Source organism: Rhinatrema bivittatum, chromosome 1 (assembly GCF_901001135.1).
Source record: "Rhinatrema bivittatum chromosome 1, aRhiBiv1.1, whole genome shotgun sequence".
Classification (NCBI taxonomy): Eukaryota; Metazoa; Chordata; class Amphibia; order Gymnophiona; family Rhinatrematidae; genus Rhinatrema; species Rhinatrema bivittatum.
In genome coordinates, this window is record NC_042615.1 from 724,098,482 (window position 1) to 724,120,394 (window position 21,913).

Sequence of the window (21,913 nt, forward strand, 5' to 3'; positions counted from 1 at the left end):
TTTGACATGTTTAAAGACTAAAGATTCCTGTTGACATTCAGTCAGTTACAGTGGTGGTTAAATTACTGACTAAATGCAACATAAATTGAATCCACTATTTGCTACTAGTTATCTGTTTAGAACGTAACATAAAATTTGCCATACTGGGTCAGACCAAAGGTTCATCAAGCCCAGTATCCTGTTTCCAACAGTGGCCAATCCAGGTCACAAGTACCTGGCAGGATCCCAAAAGGTCATTAGATTCCATGCTGCTTATCCCAGGGACAAGCAGTGGATTTCCCCAAGTCCATCTTAATAACAGCATATTGACTTTTCCTCCAGGAAGTTGTCCAAACTTTTTTTTAAACACAGCTACACTAACAGCTTTTACCATGTCCTCATGGCTAAGTGATTTTATTCTCATGTCCTCAGTGCACCCAACTGTAAGTGAGTGATTTTGCTAACCATATTACTCCTCCTCACCCTTTCTGTTTTTGCTGCCATGTAAGTGACTACATATTTCTTTCTGAAAAGCTCTAATGGTAGAACACATTGGGATCTTCTTGGGTATTTTTTTAAAGAGATTAAACTAATCAATCATTTTAAGATGAATGGATGGATAACTCAGCATTAGTGGTAATATGGCACATCAAACTTTAAGAACATTTTAACCTTCCCCCTTTTTTTTTTTTTAATTGCTTTCCTGGGTCAGATCTTCTGCTCCCTGGGTTAACCAGAGATGCTGCAGCGGTAGCGTTCACATCCCCTAGAGGTCAGACTAGAGCTCATGATTTCAGGATTCCAGAAGGAGCCATGGTGCATGGCCCCTGGCCAAGGACTATAGCTGCAATTACTGGGAGGTATGAAATAAGGAAAAACAATCTTTGGGTAGTTGTGAATGAAGGCTCATGGTACCAGATCCCAGCCCTGGCTACGATGGAACTGAAAGCCCAAAGGAACAGGAGGAAACAGCTGAGCCCTCGGAAATAATAATTTGCTTGGGAAAGGGACCTTTAAACATTTCTTATTCTAATAATTGTATCATCTCTAGCAAAGTATTTGGTTTTTTTTTCTTTTCTTCTGAGTAATTTAAAAAAAATCTGAGAATTCTGGAAGAGGAAAAATTATTTTGCCATCATTTGAAGTGCTGTTAGCAATTTTTAGTTAATGTTACTTAACATTTAAGTAGAAACATCTGCTTTTTGTGAGATGTTTCAACCAATATTTATAAGAATTCTAATATCGTGTCTGGAAAGGATTTGTCAAGACCATTGCTGAAAGGACACATAATGAGCTGGCTCTGCTCAAGTTGCTGATTCTGTTTTCTTTATTATAGGAAGACCAAAATACCTTTCCTAAGTATAGGGGTTTTATAGCATTTTATATGATCAGTGTTTAATTAGATTAAATATTCAGTTTCTATTCGCTCCCTCTGCAAGAAAAAAATAAAACCAACCAACCCAAATGTGCCTTAAAGTAAATGCCAAGCTAATAGAAAATGTCTTGCAAGAAAATAACTTCCAAACTTTATAATGAGGATGAGTAAAAATGTGTTTCTAATCCTGCTACGCTGGATTAGAAACCCAAACAGTGGCACCTTTCTTGAAGGACTTAAGCTACTTAAGTCCTTCAAGAAAGGTGCCACTGTTTGGGTTGTGATTTTCAGTGCTTCAAGAGGAGGGACCAGAGGCATAATTGCTTTCTTTTTTGGTTTGCTGTTTTTGGAACTATTGTCTGTGCACTGGAGAATATTTTAGCTAGAATGAGCTTTTCTTTTCTCTTTTCAACCTCCTGTACAGTTGGTTCATGGCCCCTGAATAGAGAGTAAGTGGAGATAAGCCAGGAACTCTGAAAATTTCATTCAAGACAGAGAAAAAGAGAGGAGAGAAACCCTTGTGATTTTGTTTGGGGGGGGGGGAAGAGAGGACAGGAGTGGGGTATGGGGAGGGAGTTGTGGAAAGAGGATATGATTGCAGAAATGGAGGGTCATTGTGTGTTAAAGCAGTGTTGCCCAATCCCAACCAGAACGCCATGGTACACAGCTTTCGGACACGCTCAGCTTTTTCATGGAAAAATTGCCACTGTCTGATGCTGATATCCAGGCCAGCAATTGACCTGTGCTCTCAGTACCTCACAGCATCAAGGGACACCAGCGGTGGTTCTTAAACATGTAGGAGCTTTGAGGACAGGAGTAATACTTCTTATATAAAATATTATATTTCTTTATTTATTACCAGTTAAAATATTATCACTTTATTTAGCACTATGTTAAATTGTCAACCAGTTATACTGTTCCATATGTTATACGGTTCCATGTAAAGCTCCGCTATCTGTTGAGCAGTTCTTCGTTTTATGTAAACCGGAGTGATTTGTAGTCCCTACTAGAACTTCGGTATATAAAAATTAAAAATAAATAAATAAATAAATAATCATGCCTGCCTCTCTTCCTAGCTACAGCACGAGCCCCGGAGTGTGCTAATTAATGGACAGCGTGCAGGGCATGGATAGCTGGGCTCTGCTTGGTGCTGCATGCATTGTATACATTACCTCCTCATCTACTCCATCTTGAGTCCTTCGAGACTCTGTCTTACCCCCAGGCTAAGTGAGGCAGGGAGAGCGTGTACTGCGCACTGGATGTGACTCACTTTGAGCAGTATGAGGAGCAGCAGTGAAGGATCCCTGGCATCTGCGTGCTACAGCTAAAGTAACTCAACTGAGGAGGCTGCCCACACTGACTTCCTCCTCCTGCGCTTATACATAGAGGGAGATGATCCATCATGATGGGTTCATATATGTCTTTGCCACCTCTCTCCCCTTTAAAAAAAAAAGAAAAATCACAAGAGAGACTGGTGGAGCTTTCAATAATTTCCTAGCTCTTCTTTTGACCATGTGAGTTCATCCATGTCTGCACTGCCTGCCACACAACATTTTTGTTAGTGTAGGTGTGTCTTGGGCGTGAAAAGGTTGGGGAGCATTATATTAAAGCAACTCTTCCAGCCCAAGCCAGCTGCAAGAACCTAAATTAGGAATCTAACTCAGGTCATGTACTTAAGTGGATAGTCAGGGCTGACCCTAGCTAGGGGGTGTGGTGCCCAGGGTGAAACAGCCTATATATTTCCCCTGCCCCCCCCCCCCTCAGTACAAGCATCTTTCTCTCTCCCCCCTCCCCACCAACCCATCCTCTTTGGTACAAGTATTTCTCCTCCCACTCTCTCTGGCTCCCTGATGTGATCCTGTCATGCTGGCAAAAGGCAGAGCAGTGCTTCCTGCAGCTGCCTACTCTTTTTCCAGTGTCTCTCTGAGTTTTGAACTGTGTGATGCTGAGCGGGTCCCACTAGACTGGGGTGGGCAAACTATGGCCTGTGGGCCCTGTCTGCTTCTCCTTTTTATGGCCCACTTTCTTTGCATCTGATCTCTATATCTGGCCCACTGATGACATAAGATAGGCTGCTCCTTTATACCTTCACAGTGCATTACAAGCGGGCACCTCTGGAGTCTAAGACTGAGGGGACAAGTGATGGCCTTCAGAAGGCAGCACATGGCGGGGCTGGTAGAGCTCAGAACTGCTGGCAGAAAAAACTGATGCCTGACTCCACTGTCCTCTGCGCTCAGGCATTTGGCAAGGGCAGCCCAGGGCGTGCAGGTTATAGCTTGGGGGTGAGTCCTTGGACTGGTCCTGGTACTCCAGCAAAATGGAGGAGTAGCCTAGTGGTTAGTGGCAGGCATTGAACCAGGGAGACCAGGGTTCAAATCCCACCTCCGCTCCTTGTGACCTTGAGCAAGTCAATTTACCCTCCCTTGCCTCCAGTGCAAGCCCTCTGGGGACAGAGAAAGAACTATGATACCTGAATGTAATCTGCTTTGAAGTGCTGAAAAGTGGAATATAAAATATATATGTACTGAGTGAACTGCATCAGTACAACATCCAGAAGGGAGAGCATAGTGAAATTGTTCTCCTGCTCCAAGAACATCCATTCCAATCACTCCTTATAGGGGTGAGGGAGAGGAAGCGCAAGCAAGATTGTCACAGAGCTGGGAGATCTGCCAGTCCCTGGCCCCCATCTTCTCCACAGCCTGCTCCTGTGAGAGTGGGTACCTTTCCTCTCACATCCGGGTATGCATATACTAAAGAGGTCTGAGACTAAAAACATCTAACCTGGCTGCTATTCTAGAGAAATGCTGCGAAGCCTTTCACCTGGTTTCTCTCTGTGGTCCTGTCTTTAGGACATTCGTTGGTGTTTTGCCCCTCTCCAAGCAGCTTCTCTCTCTCTCTCTCTCTTTACCATGCTCCAGGAGATCCAAGAAGGAGGCCCCCGGAACAGATCAGAGCCTCCTTATCCTCCTTCCCCAATCTCCGCCCTTGTTTTACTGCTCTATTGTTGTATTGTTTTATTTGTTTTATTGTAATTTTCCTCCTTGAGTTCAGTGTAAACCGGCATGATGTGTTTCACGAATGTCGGTAAATAAAAGTTATTAATAATAATAATAATAATAATAATAATATGGCTGCACTAGCGTATGGAGGGGCACTGTGTGGTTCTAACATTAGATCAAAGCCGGCAGAAGAGGAGGCTAGTATGAAGCACTTCTCTGACTCCTTCAGTCAGCAAGAAGGGATCGTGCTGTGGGGCAAGGACTAGGGGAAGAATCACCAGGAGTTAACTCATGATAGTGGGACCAGGAGCAGTAGCAAAATTTATCATACATCAGGAGCTGAATTATGCTCTCTTACACTAGTTAATTAGGGTACTATTCTGACACATTAATATATTAACTTATTCTTTTGTCTCTTTACCTGCTAGTTTCTGCGGGTATATATGTACAGAACAAGCATGCAGTGCTGTACAGTTCTCTTTCACATCTGAGTCCTGGAGCTTCATGGCACGGATAGTAAATATGCCCAGAGCAGACTCTTCTGTTGTCCAAGTGTGATCTCATCACAGCCACACAGAGCTAAAAGTAGCCTGGGTATTGCTGTTAGGGAGCGTATGAAATGCCTTATTTAGCTAAAAGTAGCCTGGGTATTGCTATGTTAGGGAGTGTATGAAATGCCTTATTTATAAACTCCAGGATTAATTTGTGCATCTACATTTAAAATACAACTATTTTACTATCATCATGGAACAAACAATTTTTAACATTGCTAATTTTAGCTTTTTCCCGATTTGGTTCTTTGTACTTTCAAGCAGGGCTGGATTTGAGATTGTCAAGCAGACACTGGCTTCTCTTTGACCTGGATATTTGGTGCCTTCAAAATCTGGCACCCTAGGCAATTGCCTATGTTGCCTATTCCTAAATCTGGGCTGGCTTTTAAGAGTGGGACTGTCATCTGTGCACCAGTCTAATCCATTTTTTTAAAATTTTATTTTTATTGAATTTCCATTAACTTAGACAGCAAACAAACTAGTCACTGAAAACAGGGTCATAAGGAAACACATGAAATACATTTATATAGGAAAAATGTTAAAAGAATAACTGCAATTATATCTTAGACTCAGGCACCAGGAAATTAGGGGAGAGACCAAGGATTTCAGAGCGTAATGTAACACTGAAATAAGGTACAAAAATATCAGGGAAAGAAAAAAATTCATCAGATAATCTTCAATTCGATAACTAGATTAGCAAGCAGCATCGTCAGTTGAGATATGAGAATCGAGAAAAACCCTCAGTTGAGATGGTTCGAAGAAAACACCTCTTATATTATTAATATTCATAATACATTTACAGGGGTAACGGATTACTATCTGAGCCCCCAGCTGTCTAGCTTCTTGACACATAGTTAATAATTTTTTCCTTCTTTGTTGGGTAGATCTAGTAATCTCAGAGTAAATCCATAGCTTTGGACCATAATATTGCCTTTCTCTATTTCGAAGAAATAATCTTAAAATTAGATCATGATCAGAAGGAAAAACAAAGCTCACAAATAAAGTACTAAGATATGCCACCTGGCCGTCACCAGAAGTTTCCAAAAAAGTAGAAAGATCAGGAGTAGCAGTGGCTGAGGCTTGGTTACCCACAGACATATCTTCTATTCTGTCAACTGAAGTGTAATAAATCTTGGAGATAGGTGGCAAAGCTTCTGATGAAATTTTTAAAACATCTTGGAGATATTTTTTAAACTGGGGATATAAGGTTAACATGGGGAAAGTTCAAAATTCTCAGATTCAAATATCTAAGAGCATTTTCCAAGCTTTTTAGCTTTTACAGTCTCTCCTTGCAATAAGTCATTTTGAACAGACTGTAGCTGAATTACTTTTTGATCCAATTCTGCTATCTTAGAAGAATGGGAGGAGACTAAAGGGTCTAAGGTATGAATTTGATGGTGTATATCAGACGTTCCTGAAACCTGTAAGGAAATGGACGTTTCTAAAGACACTAAAGCATTCCATACAGAGTCAAGTATTATCACTGGAGGCTTGACCAGTTCTGATTTATAGATGACGTTTACCAAGATTTCCTGGCTGGGAGCTGCCATTACCTTATGGAACCCAGCCAGTTCCTCCCTTCCCAAAGGAGTAGAAGCCAGGGTTAGATGACCACGATGACCTGCTTCTACCACTGAGCTCTGTTGACCCGATGGCAGTTACAGAGAACCTGCATCACCAAATGTCTTGGCATTCACATCACAGGCAATGGGAACCGCCCCAGTGGTCCTGACTGATCAGATGCCAGTTCCGGCTGTCGCAATAGTGGCCCAGGTCCCAAGGTCAGGGCATGGGAGGGGAAGGGAAAGAGTTACCGGAGTTCAGAGAGATTTGCATGTCCAACAGTGCTGGAGAACACTCTTCTCAGACATTCCATCTGTTGGGTGTGAAGAAGCCCTCAATTCACTGCTCATGGGTCTAGGTAAGGAGGGAGGCCAAGGAACTCGCCCTTACTCTTCCTTTCCGTTTGGTATACGACATTATGAAGGGCAGAAGCAATAAATTTTAGTCAGTGGATGGAGCTCGACACAATGCGTCCTTCCCCTAAGACACTATCTTGTCTTACTGTCTAATCAATTTTTTAAAGTGGTCTTTGGTTTTGTATATATTTTTTAATTTGAAAGTGTAATGTATGAATTTACAATCACATTTGAGGTTATGTAAGTATTTAGATACTTTTTTTTTGTGTTTGATATATATCAGTAAGAGTGCTATAGCTCCTCTGGGAAGGAATGTTAATTTATGTCTTGCAAATAATATGACAGCAGTACAGTCCTTATGCTTCTGCAGCTGCTGCCTCTGGAATTTAATGGTTTCCCTTTTGAACCTCTTAATGTACATAATTGCATAGTAATTATTTATTTTTTATTTAATAATTTTTATATACCGACTTTTCATGCAAGCATATCAAATCAGTTTACAGTAGTAAGCAATTTATCATTTAAAATTATTTACATTTCCAAAGAAGAAAGGAAGTAAATACATTGTTTCATAATATAAATAATTAACATAGTAAACTAAATAGGCTAAATAATCAAAATTTAAACACTTAGAGATTTAATTAACATAGAAACATAGAAATGCCAGCAGAAAAGGACCAAATGGTTCATCTAGTCTGCCCAGTGAGCTTATGGTTGCACCAACTGCGCCATACAGGTCTCCCTCATAATGGTATCACCAGGAGATGGCAACTGCCATGTGTACAAGTTACCCCCATAATTAGTTTCCCAAACCATTAAAGTCAGCAACCTTGTTGTTTGCTCTCTGAGTCCAATTCCCTGTTATCTCTTGCCGTTGAAGCAGAGAGTAATGTTGGAGTTACATCACAAGTATAAGGCTTATTGGTTAAGGGTAGTAACAGATGCATCAGCAAGTTACCTCCATGCTTATTTGTTTTCCCAGACTGTAAAACTCATGTCTTTGTAGGTTACTGACCGAAACTAATTCCCCCTTTCCTCTTTTCCCCCTGCTGTTAAAGCAGAGAGCAATAATGAGTTGCTTCAACAGTATGAAGGCTTATTATTTAAGGATAGTAACCGCCACACCAGCAAGTTACCCCCATGTGCTCTTTTCCTCATTTCCATCCTCTAGCCTTTGGGGATCCACAGTGTTTTTATCCCATGCCCCTTTGAAATCTTTTACCTTTTTTGTCTTCACCACCTCCTCCAGAAGGGCATTCCAGGAATCCACCATTCTCTCCGTGAAGAAATATTTCCTGACATTGGTTCTGAGTCATCCTCCCTGGAGTTACATTACGTGACCCCTAGTTCTACTGCTTTCTTTCCAAAGGAAAAGGTTTGTCAATTGTACATCATTAAAACCTTTCAAGTATCTGAAGTTCGGTATCATATCTCCCCTGCACCTCCTCTCCTCCAGGGTATACATATTTAGGTCCTTCATCCTCTCCTTATAAGTCATTTGGAGACTTCCCACCATCTTTGTCGCCCTTCTCTGGATCACCTCCATCCTGTCTCTTTTCTTTTTGAGATAAGGGCTCCAGAACTGAACACAGTACTCCTGGTGAGGCCTCACCAAGGACCTGTACAAGGAGATTATCACCTCCTTTTTCTTACTGGTTATTCCTCTCTCTGTGCAGCTCAGCAGTCTTCTGGCTTTAGCTATCGCCTTGTCACATTGCTTCACCGTCTTCAGATTGCTAGATAGCAGAAAGGAAAAACTGGCCTATCCAGTCTGCTCAGTTGAGATTCTGCCTCTGGCTTTCTATCACTGTGAGCAGATGAGCATACAACTTTCCATACACAAACTGTTCCCCACCCCGCCAATGTCTTTCACCTGATCTCTCAACCCTTCCTTCACCATCACTCTCCACATCGGTCTCAAGCCTGTGCAAATGTTGTTAATGCTGCTCTCCACCGCCTTCACTGGTGTGCCATTTTAAGCTTTAGTGTTGACTCAGACACTTATAAGACCAATACTTAATTGAACACCCAAGTCTCTTTCCATGTCTTATTACTGAATTTTGTAATAGTCTATAAGGCCACCAAAATTAGTGAGGCTGTTGTCCAAAACATCTGGTTGATTAAAGAGGCTCAGGTTGCCTCCCTTTCTGAAACCCACAAGGAATCATAGGGGTGCCCCCCCCCCCCCTCGATACCTTTTAGATTTGAGCAGGGAGCAAAGGACCCTCTGCCCACTGCTTTGACAGAGGCAGTGCTGGAAGTGTAAGCTTACGTTGAACTTGGGAGTTATCCATCTAAATGGCTTTTGAATATAGACCTCCTGGTGTGTGCTTTTGAGGGTGATTGGGTTATACCAGAACTTTAAGTATTTTATTTATTTATTTACTCCATCTTATTTTCCGCTATTTCCACATTCTTTTATGCAGAGTACAGAATTATATTCATAATAAATGCAATTAAATATGTATAGAAATAAAATAATAAAAGCAAAACCTAAGAAACAGCCCACTAAATACAAAACTGCACATAAAATACTTCAATTTCACTTTATTTAGGATTGCTGCAGAGGTACAAGGGGTTGAATGCTCATTCAACCAAGCTAGTCGATGCTTATAGTTCTATTTTATTTTCTAAGGAGTGCTGGAATATATTATTTATTTGGCAGTTGTGGGGAACAAACACTGGTTTAATGTATTTTACTTCCAGGCTATAAGACAACAAAAGGTAAACATGTTCCCCTACTCCTAGTTCTATATAAAAGGGTAAATAACTGGCCCTTATTTGTTCCTCTCAAAAGTTTATAAACCTCTTTCATGGCATCTTTTCTCCAAGACACAGAGCCCTAACATGTTTAGTCTTTCTTCATCAGGAAGCCGTTCCATAACCTTAATTTTTTGTTGCCCTCTCTGTATCTTTTCTGGCTTTGCTCAATGTTTTTTTGGGACACAGTATTCCAGGTATGACCACACCAAGGAGTTCTACAGAGGCATTGTGATATTCTCAGCTTATTCTCTTTCTTTCTGGACCTTTCCTAACATTCGGTTTGCCCCTTTGCTGCTGCATACTGAGCTGAGAATTTCAGTGACTCCAAGAACCTTTTCCTGAGTGGTAAACTCCTAATTTGGAAACTAGAATTGTGTGCATATTGTTGGGATGATTTTTCCTATGTACCAGCCCTTCAAAGGAGGAAAGTAGTTTCAGATTTCTGGAACAGATCACCTCCTTCAAGAGAGGAACGTAATTTCTTATTTATATCTAGGAGAAAAGAGTGCCATGCGTCCAGCTGCCAGAGCCTATCGGGGAGCTGCTTGCTACAGTGCCTTGCAAACGTCTTCACGCCCTTGCTATTTTAAGGGGTGTGAAGACTTATGCAGTCAAGACTTAATTTTTTTCCTTTATTACTTTTGAAAGTATGGAGTCGCTTGTGTACATTAGTGAGATAAGCCTTATTTAAACTTTAGAACACACCAAAAGTAAATACGATCTTTAAATTATGGGTGTTAGCAAACCAAACAAGTGAGACCACAGGTCCTCTCATTCATTCACCTCCCAAATTTTTTTTTTTAACAGTCATTTTATAAATGCAAATAAAATCTCTGGTTGTAACAAAGCCTACATTTTTATAAGTAACTGTCACCGCTGTGTGGGTTGGGTTGCGTTTTATAAAATCACAGTGGTGACGTTCATGACGGTCCTGCTTGACAGCCTCTGCTTTCTAATCTGCAGGCAAGGGTTTTTAGGCTTCCCTGATTATCCGGTGTGTACACCTGATAAGCTTTTTCAGTTCTGGCCTCTGACCTGGATTACACCCTTTTGGTTTCTTTTACATTGAGTAGTTCTAATTTCTACCCTGTTACATCCACAAACTACTAAGCAAGTAACTTTTATTACTAAACACGGCTGTTTACCTCATTGAAAGGTATCCATTGCTATTTGTATCGCTGCATATCCACAGCTGAGCACTTCAAAATTATACTCTTTGTTCAGGTTGAAATGCCATTTAAGATTTTTTAGTCCTAAAACACATTTTAAAATCTTCCCTATGTGAGGATCCTAGCAGCAGTGTCTCCCTCCTGCCAGCAGGGGCCCTCAGTGCACAAGGCCTGCTTCTTGGGCTCATGACTCAGCACTTCCATGCTACTTAAGCCTGCCTTACCTGTCACTCCCTACTTCAGCCTGGATCTCTTTAGTCCTAGTTGGGGCTGCTGGGTTCTTAGTCCTGCCTGGCTATGTTTCTTGTTTCTGTTGGTTCTTAGTGTTGGCCCCATTCTTGTGGCCTGCTCACTCTGTGCCCTTGCTTGTGTTTTGTTACTTGTTTGGTTCATGTTTGTCTGTCTTTTGTGGGCACCCTGTTCTGCTCCTTTGTTCTGCAGTTAGCCCTGGTCTTGTGGGTGCCCTTAAATCCCCGCTCTTGGACCATCCAAGTCCTGCTGGCCACCAGAACCCAAGGCTCAACCTGAGATGGAGGTGGCCAGTACAGGTGAAGCCTTATCCTGGTTATGCCCTGTCCCAGTCCTATCCCTGACTCCATCCTGTCTGCTGGCGCTTCCATTAAGTAAACTAGGCAGTTGCCTAGAGTGCCAAGATTTTGGGGTGGCAAAATCCTGCCAGGGTGAGATCTAAAAGGGTGCTGTACCAGAGCCAGTACCATCAAAGAAGGGAACACACTGCTGGAGCAACTGCAGCCAGGAAATAAGTTGGGGTAGAGGGGTAAATGACCAAAGGTTCACCTAAAGTGCCAAATGTGCTTGCCCTGGCCCTGACACCCCACCCCTCTCCCCTCTGTCCATCCCTGATCCTCCCTTGCCTTTCCCTTTTCTTTGCCTTCTTTTTCCTCTCTCCCTTCTTCCTGATTCTTCCTTCTACCCTTTCTCCTCCTCATTGCAGAGATCCTTTCCCTTCCCCGCATGATGCTTTGAGATCTCCTTATGCATAAAACCCTTCAAAAATAAATTATAGAGACACTGGAAAACAATTCTATACATATGTGGTATTTGACTGGGTTGGAAACTGGTTGCGTGGTAGGTGACAGAAGATAGTGATAAATGGAGTTCACTCTGAGGTGAGGGTTGTTGCTAGTGGTGTGCTGCAGGGGATTGGTTCTTGGGCTGATTCTTTTCAACATTTTCATAAGCAAAATTGCAGAACGACTATCAGGAAAGGATTTGTCTTTTAACTGATGATGCCAAAATTTGAACAGGTGGACACCTAGAAAGGTGTGAAAAACATGAGGCAAGGATCTAGCAAAACTTGAGGCATGGTCTAGAGTCTGGCAGCTAATATTTAATGCTAAAACTTCAGGGCATGCATCTGGGCTGTAAAAGTTAAAGGGAGCAGTACAGTATACTACTATGTATGGATCAAGAGTGAGATCTGGGGGTGCTCATATCTGATGATCTCAAGGGGATCAAACAGGCGGAGAAGGTGACAGCAAAAGCCAGAAAGATGCTTGAGTGTGTAAAGAAATGAATGGTCAGCAGAAAAGAGACTATATTACTGCTATATAAGACCCTGGTGAGACCTCATTTGGAATACTGTGTACAATTCTGGAGATAGCACCTTCCAAAGGATATAAACTGGATGGAGTTGGGTCCAGAAGGTGGCTACTAAAATGGTCAGTGGTCTTTGTTATAAAGTAGATGGGGACAAACCTAAATATCTAAACATGTATACCTTAGAGGAAAGCCAGGATAAGAAAGAGAATATAGAAATTTAAATACCTCCAAGGTATCTATGCCCAAGAGGTGGACCTCTTTCAACAGAAAGGAGGCTCTAGAACGAGGAGTCATGGGAAAGAGGATGTAAGGACATGGACTGAGTAGTAATCTAAGGAAGTATTTAACAGAAAGGATAGTGAATGCTTGGAACAACCCTCAGTGATGGTGGTGGAGACCAGGACAGTATCTGAATTCAAGAAAGAATGGGACAAGCATATGGAATCTCTGAGGGCATGGTAGGGGTTGTTGTGGATGGGCAGACAGCATGGGCCATATGGTCTCTTACTGCCATCATGTGTCTATATTTCTAATATATAACATAATGCTAATTTATGCAAATATGGTACAGATTTGTCATCAAAACGTTTGGTATCTTGCCACAGAATCTATCCTGAGCTATAGCAGGAAGCTAGGAGCTGTGATTGTATTCAACCATGGAGGAGTTTCCTTGGAAAATTGCTTTTTCAAAACACTGTTGTGCATCAACTTAATAAAAATGTGTGGTGGTGATATGCTTTTTTTTTTCTCCTGTTCTGTTAGAATGGACAGTAAGGACAGTTATCCTGCACATGTTCTTAAGAAAATGTAGTAATTAAAATATTGCCTTTTTCTCTCTCTCTTCTAGATTATCATTTTATTCTGGCCATTCTTCTTTCTCCATGTACTGCATGCTGTTCCTAGCAGTGAGTATATTTCTTTTTCCACTTCAGAACTGGCACCAAAACATTTTTAGAGATGCACAGTGTAGAGCTCAAACATTTGCTTCGTCAGCAGTGTCCCTGTGAATGTATTAGTTTTTGCCATGAGAGCATTAGCCTTCAGACTTCAGAGTGCATGAAGGATTAGACCGTAACTTGGTCTGAATGTGAGCAGCTTCTTGGGGGGTATTAGAAAACCGAGCTAGATCAAGAGAACAGACAGCATTAGGGACATAAAATATGCTCGGATTCTGAATTTAATCTGACAGTGGTTTTGGAATATATGAGGCTGTTGACATTGTAGGTTTAAAATGTGAATATTGCGATGGAAAAAAAAATTGCCTTCTATTTGATATGGAACTTATTTACCCCAAATATGCCAAGCAGCACATGAACCAGAACTGAGTGCTAAAAATCTACAAAATGATTTTTTTGTCCAGCATTTTTTGCCTGTTCTTCAGGCTTCCAGTTCAATCGGAACCAGGGATCCAGCATCTTAAGCTTCATTTGCTAATACCCAAGGACTTTCCCTTTGTTTTTATATCCCTCTCCCAACTCATGTAGTCCAGTTGTTGCAGCGAGAGTCCTGTGCCGGGGGACATTCCAGCTCCCTGAAATCATTCACCCTAAATCTGGCCACTAGGTGTTACCTATGAGCAACAACTGGGATGGACTCCCTCCCTCAGGAGCTGGGAGCGCTGCTTCCGCTGCATCCCCATGCCTGTCCTGGGGATGGGATACCTGATCTGGAAATCAAGCCAGTATTGACAAGGGTACTACGTTTCCGAGAACATCAGTCTGCTGGGTAAACAACCATGTTTTTAATTGTGCCAGAAGTCAGTCAGTCATTGATTCCTTGTAGATAGGAGGGAGTGCATGCCATAGGGTCTGGTGCTGCGCCGCTGAAGACTCTGGATCTTATTTTGTTTGTCTGTTTTGAAGGAGTAGGGCAGGTAGCTGCTATTGACTTCTGCGAAGGTGTTTTCTTGGATGATATCCTTTTTCCTTTTCGGTCAGATATATGGGGCCAGTGCTTCTCTGTCCCATGAATGTGAGTTATAGGATCTTAAATGGGATATGTTGTGAAATGGGAAGCCAATGTAGGGAAACTAAAATGGGGGAAGCATGTTTTCATTTTTTGTTACCAATGACTGTTCTGCCGGTGGCATTCTGGAGTACCTATAGTTTATTCATTTTTTTGTGTGTAAATGGTGTCGCAGTAGTCTGTGTTCAAGCCCTATGGCTTGCATTACTGTTTTAAGGTTGGTGAGTAGCAGAAAGAGGCATAGTTGATAAGACAGGCTAAGAGAGAATTTGAAAAGAAGTTGGCTGTAGAGGCAAAAACTCACAGTAAAAACTTTTTAAAATATATCCAAAGCAGAAAGCCTGTGAGGGAGTCAGTTGGACCGTTAGATGATCGAGGGGTTAAAGGGGCACTTAGAGAAGATAAGGCCATCGCAGAAAGATTAAATGATTTCTTTGCTTCGCTGTTTACTGAAGAGGATGTTGGGGAGGTACCCGCAATGGAGAAGGTTTTCATGGGTAATGATTCAGATGGACTGAATCAAATCACGGTGAACCTAGAAGATGTGGAAGGCCTGATTGACAAACTGAAGAGTAGTAAATCACCCGGACCAGATGGTATACACCCCAGAGTTCTGAAGGAACTGAAAAATGAAATTTCAGACCTATTAGTAAAAATTTGTAACCTATCATTAAAATCATCCATTGTACCTGAAGACTGGAGGGTGGCCAGTGTAACACCAATATTTAAAAAGGGCTCCAGGGGCGATCTGGGAAACTACAGACCAGTTAGCCTGACTTCAGTGCCAGGAAAAATAGTGGAAAGTGTTCTAAACATCAAAATCACAGAACATATAGAAAGACATGGTTTAATGGAACAAAGTCAGCATGGCTTTACCCAGGGCAAGTCTTGCCTCACAAATCTGCTTCACTTTTTTGAAGGAGTTATTAAACATGTGGATAAAGGTGAACCGGTAGATATAGTATACTTGGATTTTCAGAAGGCGTTTGACAAAGTTCCTCATGAGAGGCTTCTAGGAAAAGTAAAAAGTCATGGGATAGGTGGCAATGTCCTTTCATGGATTGCAAACTGGCTAAAAGACAGGAAACAGAGAATAGGATTAAATGGACAATTTTCTCAGTGGAACGGAGTGGACAGTGGAGTGCCTCAGGGATCTGTATTGGGACCCTTACTTTTCAATATATTTATAAATGATCTGGAAAGAAATACGACGAGTGAGATAATCAAATTTGCAGATGACACAACATTGTTCAGAGTAGTTAAATCACAAGCAGATTGTGATAAATTGCAGGAAGACCTTGTGAGACTGGAAAATTGGGCATCCAAATGGCAGATGAAATTTAATGTGGGTAAGTAAGGTGATGCATATAGGGAAAAATAACCCTTGCTGTAGTTACATGATGTTAGGTTCCATATTAGGAGCTACCACCCAGGAAAAAGATGTAGGCATCATAGTGGATAATACATTGAAATTGTCTGCTCAGTATGCTACGGCAGTCAAAAAAGCAAACAATGTTAGGAATTATTAGGAAGAGGATGGTGAATAAAATGGAGGATGTCATAATGCCTCTCTATTGCTCCATGGTGAGATTGCACCTTTAATACTGTGTACAGTTCTGGTCGCCGCATCTCAAGAAAGATATAGTTGAGATGGAGAAGGTACAGAGAAGGGTGACCAAAATGATAAAGGGGATAGAACAGTTCCCCTATGAGGAAAGATTAAAGAGGGTGGATATGATGGAGGTCTTTAAAATCCTGAGAGGTCTAGAACGGGTAAGTGAGAATTGGTTCTTTACTCTTTCGGATAATAGAAAGACTAGGAGGCACGCCGTGAAGGTAGCATGTAGCACATTTAAAACTAATCAGAGAAAATTCTTTTTCACTCAATGCACAATTAAAGTCTGGAATTTGTTGCCAGAGGATGTGGTTAGTGCAGTTAGTGTAGCTTGGTTTAAAAAAGGATTGGATAAATTCTTGGAGGAGATGTCCATTACTTGCTATTAATCAAGTTGACTTAGAAAATAGCCACCGCTATTACTAGCAACGGTAACATAGAATAGACTTAGTTTTTGGTTACTTGCCAGGTTCTTATGGCCTGGATTGGCCACTGTTGGAAACAGGATGCTGGGCTTGATGGGCTCTTGGTCTGACCCAGTATGGCATGTATTTATGTTAATTCCAAAATGTATTATGATTATGTAATGTAATTGTTACAGATCTGTAGCATTTACTTTTGAAATCTGCACTGGTAAATTATGAAACACTTAATGTTGTCAAACCAGCTTGTAAATTTAATTTTGCTTGATCATGTTTTGAATTGTGTTGCATTACTCATAGTGTTTGTCACAGAATTAATCGTAATGGAGCCTTACAGAATCAGCAGCTGCTTACTAAAACAGCAGTGAGCAGGAGAGCAGGTAGGAAGCTGGAGAAGAGGAAACCCTGGGGCACGTCTGCAGCAGAAGAAAATGTGGTTCTAGCATTCCACGGCCTTTTTCTTAGCTGCTAATTGTCTCATTCTGCCAGGCCATCAACTGGATGTCACATTGGTAGGACATGTGCTGGGGCATAGGCAGAGAGCGAGGCATAGTCTGCTGATCTTTCTTGGCTCCTAGTTAATGTATAAACCTGGGATTTGCCTACTGCAGAACTGATGTTTAAAAAAAAAAAATCCTGCACAGTAAAACACAGAAATGTAGAATGTGACAGCAGATACAAATTTCCTTTCTCTTGCAATACCATAGATCCTACATGATTTCCAGCTTTCCCTTCAAAATTAAGAATCATCTGTGCTTATTCCATATTTTCTTGAATTCTCTTGCTGTTTCTGCATCATCCACTATCTTGGGGGTAACTTGCACGCAGTGGCAGTTACTACCCTTAACAGAAGTCATGGTGGTAACCTGCACGGAGGGGTAATTATTACCCTTAATAGAAGGCATCGGGGTAATCTGCACGAAGCGGCAGTTACTACTAGGGATGTGAATCGTTGATCTGACGATTTGAAAATATCTTCCGATATTTTCAATATCGTCCGATATCGGGAGGTCCCCGATAGCGATAGGAAATCCCGCAATTAATTTAGTGTGTTTTCTTATCGTTATTTGGGGGGGGGGGGTGGGAAGAAAGGACACAACCTGACCCTTTAAAATGAGTTTAGTATCCCCCCACCCTCCGGACCCCCCCCAAATTTTTTAAATAGCGGGGGTCCCAGGAGCATTCTCCCGCGCTCAGGCTGTCTGCTGCCACTAATCAAAATGGCGCCGATGGCCCTTTGCTCTTAACATGTGACAGGGGCTATCGGTGCTATTGGTCGGCCCCTGTCACATGGTAGGTGCACTGGATGGCCCGTGCCATTTTTAAAGATGGCGCCGGCCGTCCATTGCTCCTACCATGTGATAGGGACCGGCCAATGGCACGGATACCCTGTCATATGCTAAGGGCAAAGGGCCATCGGCGCCATTTTGTTTACTGGCAGCCGACAGCCTGAGCGCGGGAGAATGCTCCTGGGACCCCCGCTGGACCACCAGGTATTTAAACATTTTTGGGGGGGGGGGGTCCGGAGGGTGGGGGAATACTAACAAACTCATTTTAAAGAGTCTGCTGTATTTTTTGGTTATCGGCTCGGGTGCAGCCGATTTAAAAAAAAAAAACAAAAAAAAAACAAAACCAAAAAAAAACACACAAAAAAAACAAAACCCGATCGGACTGCAAGATAAAAATTTCACGATGTGAATCGGAACCGGAATCCGAACTGATACCGGTTCCGATTCACATCTCTAGTTACTACCCTTAACAGAAGGCATGGGGGTAATCTGTACGGAGTGGCAGTTACTACCCTTCTGGCAGTGCATTTGTAATTGTTTCCCCTGGCTGATTTCTGCACTCACCCTCTATCCTCCCACGCTGATTGGGTGGCAGGAAGAGGAGGAGAGTGGCAGCACGATAGGTTATATTCTCTTCTTCCTCTGCCACCCAGGGTCTACTGCTGCTTTGAATACGTGGCAGTATTTATTTATTTATTTAAAAAAAGTATCTCTGGCCTTTACGCAGTTCAAGGCAAGTCACAAAAAGCACCCATAATAAAATCATATACAAAACAAAACACATAAACCAGTGCAGGAGCATTCCTACCCAAGGAGAGTCTGCATAATCAAAATCCTTAAGCCAATAGAGCATAACCTGAGGAGGACAGCACAAAGTTTAGTCTGTGAAGTCAATTGTCCGCCGCAATAGGAAAGCCTTTAGCTGTTTTTCCGAATGTCTGTGGGCAAGTTTATAGCACGGAGGATTTCAAATGGAGAATTCCGGAGTATGGGCCCAGCCACTGAGAAAGCTTGCTCGCATATCTCTATAAGAAGAGCAAGCTGTGGAGAAGTCCATTAACTGCTATTAATCAAGTTGACTTAGGGAGTAGCCTCTGCTATTGATTGCATCAGTAGCATGGGATCTTCTTAGTGTTTGGGTTCTTGCCAGGTTCTTGTGGCCTGGTTTGGCCTCTGTTGGAAACAGGATGCTGGGCTTGATGGACCCTTGGTCTGACCCAGCATGGCAATTTCTTATGTTCTTATGCTGCGATGACCTTAAAGCACAAGGAGGATTATAGATATGGAGAATTGCAAAGATTTAGGGTAAGGTACCATAACTCAATAATTTATGGACCAACATACGACTTTAAATTTACTTCTAAATCAGAGTGAGAGTCAATGCAGTGATTGAAGAACAAATGTAATACGTTCCCTCATACTGGTAGTAGTCAGGATAAGTTCTGCTGAATTTTGTGCTATTTTCAGTGTCATAAGAACATAGAAACATAAGATATGCCATACTGGGTCACACCAAGGTCCATCAAGCCCAGTATCCTGTCTCCAACAGTGGCCAATCCAAGTTGCAAGTACCTGGCAAATATCCAAACATTAACAAATCAGATGCTACTAATACCAATAACAAGCAGTAGCTAGTCATTACTGATTAAAAGCAGTTTATGGATTTCCCTTCAGGAACTTATCAAAACATTTTTTTAAATTGCCTTAACCACATCCTCTGACAACAAATTCCAGAGCTTACTTGTGCATTGAGTGAAAAAGAATTTTCTCTGATTTATTTTAAATGTGCTATTTGTTAATTTCATAAAGTGCCCCCTAGTCCTTGTATTATCCAAAAGAGTAAATAACCATTTCACATTTACCCGTTCAAGTCCTTTCATGATTTTGTAGACCTCTATCATATCCCACTTCAGCTGTCTCTTCTCCAAACCGAACAGCCCTAATCTCTTTAGCCTTTCCTCATAGGGGAGCCGATTTATCCCCTTTATCATTTTGGTCACCCTTCTCTGTACGTTCTAGAGTGCAACTATATCTTTTTTGAGATATGGCAACTAGCATTGCACACAATTTTCAAGATACGGTTTAACCATTGAGCGATACAGAGGCATTATGACATCCTCTGTTTTATTCACCATTCCCTTCCTAATAATTCCTAAAATTCTGTTTGCTTTTTTGATCTCCATAGCACATTGAGCCAGCGATTTCTTTGTAGTATCAACTATGATTCCCAGATCTTTTTCCTGGGTGGTAGGTTCCATATTAGGAGTTAACATAGTGCAGCTATAGCATGGATTCTATCTATCTATCTATTTATTTATTTATTTATTTAAAGGCTTTTATATACCGATGTTCATGTACTGGTACATATCACGTCGGTTTACATAGAACCAAAGTTGGAAATTACATCGAACAAGAGGTTACAAATAACAGGGCAAATAACAGGGCTAACTTGTAAGAGATTATAGATAAGGTGAGAATGATTTAAAATTATTATTACAAAAAACACATAGTAACCTATATGCATCACCTTGCACTTGTCCACATTAGATTTCACCTGCCATATGGATGTCAATCTTCCAGTCTCACAAGGTCCTTCTGCAATTTATCACAATCTGCTTGAGATTTAACTGCTCCGAATAATTTTGTCATCTGCAAATTTGATCACCTTATTTGTCGTACCTCTTTCTAGAAAATGTATAAATATATTAAAAAGCACAGGTTTAAGTACAGATCTGTGAGCCACTCCACTGTTTATATTTTTCCACTGTGAAAATAGACCATTTAATCCTACTCTGTTCCCTGTCTTTTAACCAGCTTGCAGTCCACAAAAGGACATCTCCTCCTATCCCATGACTTTTTTAGTTTTCTTAGAAGCCTCTCATTAGGGACTTGCTGTGTCCTATTAAATCTAGTCTGTCTATAGGTTCTGTGATTTTATTCTTTATAATAGTTTCCACGATTTTTCCCGGGACTGAAGTCAGGTTCACCGGTCTGTAGTTTCCCGGATCACCTTTGGAGCCCTTTTTAAATATTGGGGTTACATTGGCCACCTTCCAGTCTTCAGTACAACGAATGATTTTAATGATAGGTTACAAATTACTTGTAATGTCCTTGGAGTGCTTGTTGAAACCCCAACATAAAACAAAAATGTTATGCATGGTTCAAAGCAGCAGTCATATTCTAGGCAGCAGAGCAAGACATGACCCATGGTTCTAACATGAATCTTCTTCCTGCCACCTTGATGAATGCAGGAGAGGGGGAAGGGATGGAGAATAAATGAGCTAAAGAGGGGATGTGGGAGGTTATGTGAAAGAGAGGCTAGGGGAGTGTGTGTATGTGTGTGTGTTGGTACTTGGGATGAGGAGAGAAAGGTAGAGGGAGGACTAGGCTATGGAGAGAAGGGATGAGGATTGGAGGTGGGGATCGGAGAGGGAGCAGGGATGGAGCCAGGGACACCTCTTTCTTTCATCTCTGTCCAGGCTGTCCTTCCTCCTCCACAAGATCCCAGAACCTTCTTTCCCCACTGCTCCCTCTATTCCCAATCCTCCCTTCTCAGTTAGCCCCAAACCTCTCTCCCTCTTTTTCTCTGCATCTCTTCATCTCCTCCCCCATATCGATACCTGAGATTCTCCACCCATAAAACTCCCATAAGAACAAAATGGATGGAAAATTGATTATGGAAAACGAATTTACATTTAATATGCAAAATAATGCACATTGTATGCAAATATACCACATAAATATTGCAGAATTTCAGAACCTTTGGTGCAAAATTTTGGAATACTTGCCACAGAATCTACCTCTAAACTACCACAGGAAGCGTCTAACCAGTAAATAAAATGTAACAATGCCTCGGTAGCACAATGGTACAGGGTCTGTCCTATGAAATGAGGCTTAAGGACCTAAGTGTACCCTAGAGCAGGAGTGGCCCACCTTTCACGCGGCAAGCGCCAAGGAATCCATGCACAATACCAAAGAGCCTCACATTTTCAAAAAGAGGATGTGTGTGTCTGTCTGTCTGTCTAGGGAAGAGAAGTCTCCCCAATCCAACACTATCACTTTCAATCCTGCCACCCTGTCCCCATCAGTTTTTCTTTCAATCCTCCCACCCTCTCCCTGACCAGCACCTCCCTTTCTCTTTACCCTAGGCTTTTACGAGTATCTGTCTGTCTCTTTCCCATCCCTATCAGGCTGTCTACCCTGCCACCACATGTCTCCTGCAAGCATCTCCTCCCATGCTCTCCCCAATGTCTCTTTCTCTCTTGTGTCAGTCTCTATCTCAATCCCCTACCCTGTATCTACAG

At 41.8% G+C, this 21,913-nt stretch overlaps 1 protein-coding gene across 2 annotated transcripts in view; it reads left to right on the top strand.

Annotated features, from left to right (window-relative positions):
- The window catches only part of PLPP1 (phospholipid phosphatase 1), a 188,708-nt gene that overhangs the window by 143,963 nt on the left and 22,832 nt on the right, over positions 1-21,913 (top strand). For both annotated transcript variants that reach the window (XM_029577223.1, XM_029577230.1), the window contains exon 4: positions 13,166-13,223. In XM_029577223.1, coding sequence (XP_029433083.1) covers positions 13,166-13,223 — 58 coding nt within the window. The remainder of the gene's footprint in view (positions 1-13,165; positions 13,224-21,913) is intronic.